Source organism: Lactuca serriola, chromosome 4, assembly GCF_051521515.1.
Source record: "Lactuca serriola cultivar US96UC23 chromosome 4, Lser_US96UC23_V15, whole genome shotgun sequence".
Lineage (NCBI taxonomy): Eukaryota > Viridiplantae > Streptophyta > Magnoliopsida > Asterales > Asteraceae > Lactuca > Lactuca serriola.
Genome location: NC_136411.1, coordinates 352648381 through 352657136, shown reverse-complemented (window position 1 = coordinate 352657136; position 8756 = coordinate 352648381). Strand labels below are relative to the sequence as shown.

Here is an 8756-nt window from a genome sequence, read left to right as displayed (position 1 = left end):
ACTCATAACATTGTTTGAGAGTATGTGTCCTTTGCGGGAAAGAAAGAAAGGAAGGGATCACTCATGGGTTTTGTGCTTAATGACATGAAGAATTTCCGAATTTGTTATGAGATTATGCATGCTGTTCTCAGACCTTCTGGATGCAAATTCAATCGGTGAATTACGGTTTGAGTTTTCTTCTCTATACTCCTGATCTTATCTTAAACTGATTCATTTTGAAGACAATTTTTTATATCCTTAGATGTCTTTTTTTAGTAGGTTGTTTTGGGAAGTAATATCAAGAAAGTGATAACGAGCAGTCTAAACATGTGTAAGGGACTGAATCTGAATTATCTAGACTCAGTGTTCAATATGCTGGTAGGCACGAAGGATTTGACAGTGTGGATTTAGATAGAATTGTTTGGATTGACCATACGACGCTCAGGTAGATTGAGAAGTGAGATAAACACAGGAACCCATGGGATACACTAAATTAATACGCATCTAGAACAGTGGTTCAACTTTTCTTTGATGTACGGACTTATGTCCTTAATTCTGGTTCTGATAGGGCAACTGGGGGGTTCTGATAAAGTAGGTCAGGTCGGTAGGAAATTATTTTCTTTCTTTCTATCTGTTAGTCATATGTTGTTTCCTCTGCTGATTGGAAGAGATCCGACTTGGAATGCAACATATGCAACTCTATTTTTACGCACCTCCTTATCTATGAAATTCTTTCTATCTGTTAGTCATATGTCGTCTCCTCTGCGTGATTGAAATGATCCGACCTGGAACATAACATATGCAATATTCTACCTCTCAATCCCTCTATCCTAGTTAGTCATATCTTGTCCCCTCTGCGTGATTGAAAGAGATCCGACCTGGGACACGACATATGCATCTATCTCTAAATCTGACTTCCTCCTTAATAATTGTTTACTCACCTAAAGTAAGGAGTCCTTAGGAAGTTCTTGATAACCAGGGTATATCGGGAAGTGGGGAACACGTTCTAATGCAACTAAAATTGAACCATTTAGAGGTTGTCTGTAGATCTCGCTACTTAATTTAAGTGGACAACAATATTTGTGGTCGTCGTCAGCTAAATGGTATATTTGAATAGTTTTTCAATATTCTTCGTGTTTAAGTGGACCACAATACCGACAATTGACCAGATCTATTCATGAAGGTGAAGGTACTGATAAACAAAGTTAAGACTGTCTCACAAATTTGATCCCAAATATTTTTGTTTTTGTTAAATTTTTTCATAGTTTTCCTTTATGAACAAATTTAGGGGGAGAATTAAAAATTTCAAAAAATCAAACAAAAAATCAGAAAAATTAAAAATCCAAAAATAGTGTTATTTCTGTTTTAGGTCTTGTTCTGAAAAATCAGAAAATCCAAAAATATTTTTGTTTCCGTGTTGTGTGCTAAATTTTCTTTTAAGTTTTGTTTTGTCTTGAAAAGTGAATTCAGATGTAGACGAGACTCATGGAGACTGTATCGAGAATTTATGAGCCAAGGCTTCGTCTGTGAGCATCGAAGAATTCTCATTCGAAGGAGCAAGAAATGAAGATTATTCTTTAAACATTCAATTCTTTCAACCCCAGAAGCAAGGTGAAGCTGACTTGAAGATTATATGACAGTTTGCATTGAAGCCTCCTCAATCAATTTGCTGCTATCTATGTACCTGCTGAAGTGATCTAGAAGATTCGTTCTCTCTGTTCTCTCTGAAGATTCTCAAGCTGAAAGCGCTATCTTTCAAGAATCTTATCAAGAAGCCTCCTCACCCAATGTGTGTTCAGAGTCAAATTTTGAAGAAAAGCCCAACTGCTCAAGATGAAGTCATTCATTGAAGATTCATCAAGTTCATCTTGAATTTGTGAAAAATTTGAAGATTAATGCTGAAGCCAAGCTGCCAATGAAGATTAACAAGAAAATCCAGCTACTTTTTAGGGGGGGCTTGTTGGGTCAATTAGAAAAGAAAGCTATAAATCAGTGGGGAGATTGTTGGGTCTAAAATTATGGTTTATACTTTTCTTTTCTAGGCAACTGTATTTTTCTATAGTGTAATAGTGTTTGTAGCTTATTGTGTGGTTGTATACGGCTGGACACGTGTGTGCGGCCGTACACCCTGTGTATGGCGTACATGGGTGTACGGCTGTACACTCGTGTACAACTGGTGGTCCTATAAATAGAGGAGTGCATGTGAGGAGTGTAAGGCTAGACAAGGAGAGCATATTGTAGAGCGAGAAACTAGAGAGAAGAATAGTATATGAGAGAGAATCTAATGTGTATGGAGCATCACTCATATCTTTGAATACATCATAGATTCAAGTTATTCTTCTTCTCATTCTCTTCTATTTTGATATGGCATCATCCGTTTGATTGGGATTCCGCACCATCAAACGGATATGATTGATACATAAGCAGATTGTGGAGTTACATGATGAAAGTTCCTTTTTCTTACCTTGGCCTTCTTGTTGGTGATAACATATCCATATTAGAGTCTTGGTGTGAGGTGGTGCAAAATGTGGTTGCTGAACTTTCAAATTTAAAGGACAAAACATTTTCGATTGGAGGGAGATTGACATTACTTAAGTTTGATTTGGGTGTGGTGACTACTTATTTTATATTTCCTTATAACAAACCTATGTAAGCCTTAAAGAAATTATAAGAGTTGTGTAATAATTTTTTCTAGGGGGATTTGGAAGAAAAGAAAATGGTTTTGATAAGTTTGAAGACTATTTTATCACAAAAACTGTTTGGTGGATTGGGTGTGAACAATTTGTTAGCTCTTAACCATACTTTTATGTTAAGTGGATATGGTTTTTTAGTCTAATCCTCATGCTTTATGGGTTAGACTTATCAAGGTCATCCATGGGAGTAATGATTTCATTGGGAGTGTCTCACATTTTTGGAGGAATTCTATTTGGTGGGATATTCTAAAGGCTATGGCGCACCTTAACAATTGTATGAGTGAATCTTTCATAATTGTATTAAAAAAAGAATGGTGATTGGTCTTTAAACTTGTTTTGGGAAGACACTTGCTTAGGTGGAGCTTCTCTAAAAATTCAATTTAGTAAGTTATTTAATTTAGAGGTGGATTCCTTACTAGAGCAAAATTCCTTAGTAGAGTCTTTTCGCAAACACCTTAAGGGCGGGAGTCTCCAATACGACGATGTTATCTCTCTTGTTGTTGGATCGGTTTTTTCCCATGTTTCTAGTAGGTACTCTTGGTCTTTATAAGACATTGGGGGTGGGGTTGTTGCGGCACAAGCTTTTATTGATGGAAAAAAATTTACCCGCTTCTTCCACTCTTACCAGACGGATTCATTTTGTCCCCATTAAAATTTATATTTTTGCTTATGTTTGTTTATAGATAAGCATCTTGCTAATCCATCTAGAAAGTGGTGTTTAGGCATCCATCTGTTATTATTTCCTCTTTGTGATGTTGATATTAAGACAACTAGCCATTTATTCTGTGAATGCTTGTTTGCTCTTGAAGATCATTCTCATATCAGTAGATGGTGAGGTATCACAATTCCTCATTTACTATCGTATGCTGGTTGGTTGGTTGGTTTTGGTTTTCTCTATTCGTCTTTTGAGAGTTGTAAAGATATGTTTGGAGGGGGATTTTTACTCTGCTCGGTGGCATATTTGTAGGTTTAGGAATTCTCAATTGTTTGTGTTTGTTAAACCGAGAGCGACATTTCTCTTTAATAAAATAACACAGTCTTTCATTTGGTGTAATGTTAGGTCTAAGAAATACATTAATTAGGTTGGATGACTTTAAACCATCAATTGGCTATTATATGATAATTTTTATGGTCAACTAGTTTCTAGTCTTGCTAGTTCTTTCTCATTTTTAACAAATCTCTAACGTTAAAAAAAAAATAATAAATAAATAAAAATAAAAATAATCAATTTGTAGGTAAGATGTCTTCTATCCACAAAGGTTAAAGGTTCAAATATTATTTGGAACATAAATATATTTAAGAAGTAGATTTTATGAGTAAATTCGATAGTATATGTTGCTATTTTTAAATAGATTTAGGAAGTAAATTCTAAAAATAAATTAGATTAATATGTGTTTGTCATTAAAAAGAAAAAAATAATAAAAAACAAGGACCCGTATAACAAAAGAGACCACACATGGTCTCTTTTGTAACTCGCATGTGTCATATGTATAATTTTGTCTATTTCTTTTACATAAAATGAGAACGAGGCTTCGTACAAATAATTGTTTAAACCTCTCTACCCACCCCCATAACCACTCCAAACTTCAAACACATCAAAAGAGACGGTTTCTCTCCATCATCTCTCTCAAACACACTCTCGCTGTCTCTCTCTGCGAAATCAACAAGCAGTCGCATGGATACGCAGCGATTCGATTACAATCTTCTCATCATCGCCGGAACACTTCTCTATCTTCTCCAATCATCATCGTCTCTCAAGGTCTGTTCCCTTTCTCCGATCATTCATTTCCCCCAAAATTCTTAATTTCTCCACTCTCCACATAAACAGATCGGAGAAACTTGTTCTACGAGCAACAACAACTGCGATTCCGGTTTGCGCTGCGGAACATGTCCGGCGAGTGGCAATACTCGCCCTAGATGTGTTCGCATTCAACCCCTCGGTCCTACTTCTAAGGTACGTCGGTTTTATCAGTTCTTCAATGGAGTTTGTTTGTGATTCAATCTATTGAGAATCGAAGTGAAAAGGTTGATTTTGTAATTTTGTGGAATTTTCTGGAATTACAGGTGAATGGGTTGCCGTTTAATCGGTATACATGGCTGACAACTCACAATTCATTTGCGGTTTCCGGCACAAAATCGCCGTCCGGCGGCATGCTTTTGGGTCCGGCTAATCAGGAAGATAGTGTTACATCTCAACTACAAGTAAGTAAAAATGAATTCTCTCTCTCAATTATCTTAAAAATTCAATATCCATGAAAAATAATTTGCCATGATTTTTTTAGTTTTTTTTAATAGGTTTTATATGACAAAATACAATTTTTTTTAGATATAACACATTGGTTCTATGCTTTATGCACATTTTGTTGTTGATTTTTAATATATAGTTATAGTTAATAATATTAAATGTGATTGTAGAATTATCAATGAAATAATCAATGTTTTAGGTTGAAAGTTCAAAGTCTTGAACACTATTGTTGAACCCGTATATACCTTAAATTGTTGACATTGTCTTAGCATGACAAAGGTTATAAACGAATGTATGAATCCGAAAATATTAATTTAAGAAAATACAAATCAACTTAAAATATGTTATTTTATACAATATTTATTTTATGCCTACTACAAAAACCATTTGTACATTTTTGTCTTTATTTAATTAAATATAGAATGAGATGGAAATGATATGGACACTACAAAAGTACAAGTTTTTATGGTAGCTTTTGTGATAGGCCATGACAAAACTTTTGTAAAAGGGTTGTTGATTAGGTGTTTGTGTTCTCTTTTTAATTGATTAGGTGTATGGAATTAGTTATATTATTTAATTAGTTTGTTGAATGGTGGCTTATAGTATACGCATGTAATCTCTGTTTTATTCCACATGTCGGGTTGTATAATGAATAATTTACTAAATCAATGTTTTTATACCAAGAAAAGGACATTGTATTCATGGTTAAATAAATTGAAGGACAAGCTAATTGCAAACTGACCCCAATAATATATTTTTATTAAAAGGAAAAGTATAAAACCAAATATCTGAATTATTGAAGAAAAGTGTCATTGAGATCTTTTAATTATAATCAAAGTAAACTTAACATAAAGTTGGTGTTTTTTTGCAAACTATATTTAGATAAATCATATTATATTATCACATCATTTTTTTGTTAAAATGATAAAATTTGTGTAATATTTGATTGAAACGGTAATTTAATACAAAAAAATGATAATATTCATTTCTTTTTTTAACTTTTATAGATTTTCACAAAAAAAAAAAAACCTTTATGATCATTGGTTGTTGGATGATCATCCAGATCCAATCTCAAACGGAAACGAGATATCCATTTATTATCCAAATGAAATACATCTAATTAACATCCAATTAACTATTGTCTAATTGGGTATTATATCCAATTATCATCCAAGCGATAACATTATGCTTTATTTTAAACTATAAAATGTTTGTTTTATAATTTTAATATTAACTGTTATTGTAATTTGGTTGGAAACTTAGAACTATAAACTTTAACCTAGAAGTTTAGCTATCAAATTTTGGTTGAACTTTTAAATTTGTATCTTTAAAGTATATTTTAAAACATATGTTTTTTTAATTGATTTATCAATGTTATTTTAATAATTCGGTTCGTTGTAATTGGATAGACATATGTAGTTGGATCTTCAACTGGTTGCAACTTTTTCGTTTTAATTTAAAGTGTTAATTTATATATATATATATATATATATATATTTTGGGAGTTTTATCTAAATTTCTCATATAAAATAAAATAAATCAAATAAATAAAGATATGAAAACAAAAATAAAATGAAATTTCTTCAACGTAGAATGGGGTTCGAGGGCTAATGTTGGATATGTACGACTTCAACAACGACATCTGGCTATGTCACTCCTTCGGTGGCCAATGCTACAACATTACAGCATACGTAAGCTCAAAAACTCAAACAAAAATCCAAAATTTCGATTTTATAATCATTCATATACTTTCAATTTTCATGTTTTGATCTTACAGACACCCGCGATCAATGTGCTACGAGAAATCGAAAAGTTTCTGAAAGCAAATCCATCAGAAATCATCACAATCTTCATCGAAGATTACGTTTCATCCCCAAATGGATTATCAAAGGTTTTCGCCGCATCTGGTCTCAACAAATACCAGTTTCCGGTGAATCGGATGCCTAAAAACGGCGGAGATTGGCCGACGATTACAGATATGGTGAAGCAGAATCAACGATTGATCGTCTTCACTTCCAAATCGGCAAAAGAGGCTTCCGAGGGAATCGCGTATGAGTGGAGATACATCGTCGAAAATCAATGTAAGTTTTGATTTTTGACCTAATTGATAGGAACTCGTTTTTATCGAATCCAATCTGAACACTCGATTTTGAAACCCTAGATGGACAGGAGGGGCAGATTGCTGGTTCTTGCCCTAGTCGATCGGAATCTTCTCCGATGAACACAACGTCGCGATCTCTTGTTCTTCAAAACTACTTCTCGACTAATCCTAATGTCACCGGAGCGTGTATTGATAACTCGGCTTCGTTAATCGCCATGATGAACACCTGCCATTTAGCCGCCGGCAACCGCTGGCCGAATTATATCGCCGTTGACTTTTACCAGGTATGAAGATTACTTTGATTTTTTAAGTCAAACCTTAAATAAAGGAAATTAAATAATTAAATAATTAATAATCGAGTTGTTTTTCTTTTACTACAGAGAAGTGATGGTGGAGGTGCATCGGAAGCCATTGATGTAGCCAATGGACATTCGACATGTGGATGCCTTAACATTGCTTATTGTGGGGTACGTTTAATAGTTCCTTTATTATATTCACATATAAATTTTTCTAAGGGAATTTTCATAAAGTTTTAATATTTTGCATCACGTTTTAATTTAATATTTATTATTTTAAATATAAAAATTTCAATTATCTAATTTTATATGATAGTTTGACATTTTTTGATGAAGAAAATAAGGATATTTTCGTTAGCTTTGGCAAAACAAATAATAATCAAGATTTTTCGCTTAAAAATTAAAAGTTTGAGTAAATTACATGAATGGTCCCTATGGTTTAGAGTAATTTGCGTGTTTGGTCTCCGACTTATTTTTTAACTCGGAAGGTCCCTATTGTTTGTTTTTATTACGCATTTGGTCTCTGTCTTACCTAAAAAGACAATTTTTTCCCTTGATTTTTTAATTTATTTAAATAAACACACCGCAACCCCACCTTTCACCTTACCTTACCTATCCTGCAATTTTTCCCTATTTAAAGAATAGTCTTTTCACAGAGACCAAACGCGTAACAAAAACAAATAATAGGGACCTTCCGAGTTAAAAAAAAATAAGTTAGGGACTAAGCACGCAATTACCCTAAACCATGGGGACCATTCGTGTAATTTACTCAAAAAGCTTTGACTAAACCGTAAATTGGCCTAACATATTGAGATTTTATCGAAGATTTCCTAATTTTCTAAAACTATTTTCGATGAGTGTAAGTGTGGAACAAGACAATCATATATTTTGTACAGACTACACAACAACACAATAGGTCAAGAGCCAAGTCTGTGTCCTACTTTTCAGATAACAAAAGTTACAATTTTTTGTCTTAATATCGTGAGTCTAATGGTCCACAATCCAAATGATTTGTTCAGTCTTATTTTGTCTTGTCATGTCTTGTATCATGAATAAACATATATTTTACAGGTTAATGGGACATGTAATACACCAGTGCTCTCACCGCCACCGCCAGCACAACTGTCGCCTGGGGGTTCAAGCAGGTCGAGTGGAACCAGTTTCTCGATTCACAATGCATATCAACTACGATGGCTTGTGGGTATAGTTTTGTCAACATGGATCTTCATATCATTATAAGTTGTATGTATCTTTAAAGTATGTTCACTCTTTTGTTTACTTGTTAAATTCTTTTTGTATTTCTCGGCTAAAATACGTGCACACACTTGTATATGTTACTCACTCGTTGCTTATGTTGTGTCGAGTTTTCTTTTTTAGTTTTTAGCAAATATAATAACTTGGTTACAACATGTTTTAATACATTGGTTTGTAAACTTGTTTTC

General features: G+C 33.5%; 1 protein-coding gene across 1 annotated transcript; it reads left to right on the top strand.

The window, feature by feature from the left end:
• The first annotated feature begins 4215 nt into the window (after window positions 1-4215).
• On the top strand, window positions 4216-8756 carry LOC145097585 (PI-PLC X domain-containing protein At5g67130-like). The gene is made up of 8 exons (XM_079035171.1): window positions 4216-4431; window positions 4501-4626; window positions 4737-4874; window positions 6510-6608; window positions 6695-6998; window positions 7079-7302; window positions 7399-7485; window positions 8386-8756. Exons 1-8 carry the CDS (start codon window positions 4348-4350, stop codon window positions 8551-8553), a joined length of 1230 nt encoding a protein of 409 aa, XP_078891297.1. The 5' UTR covers window positions 4216-4347; the 3' UTR covers window positions 8554-8756.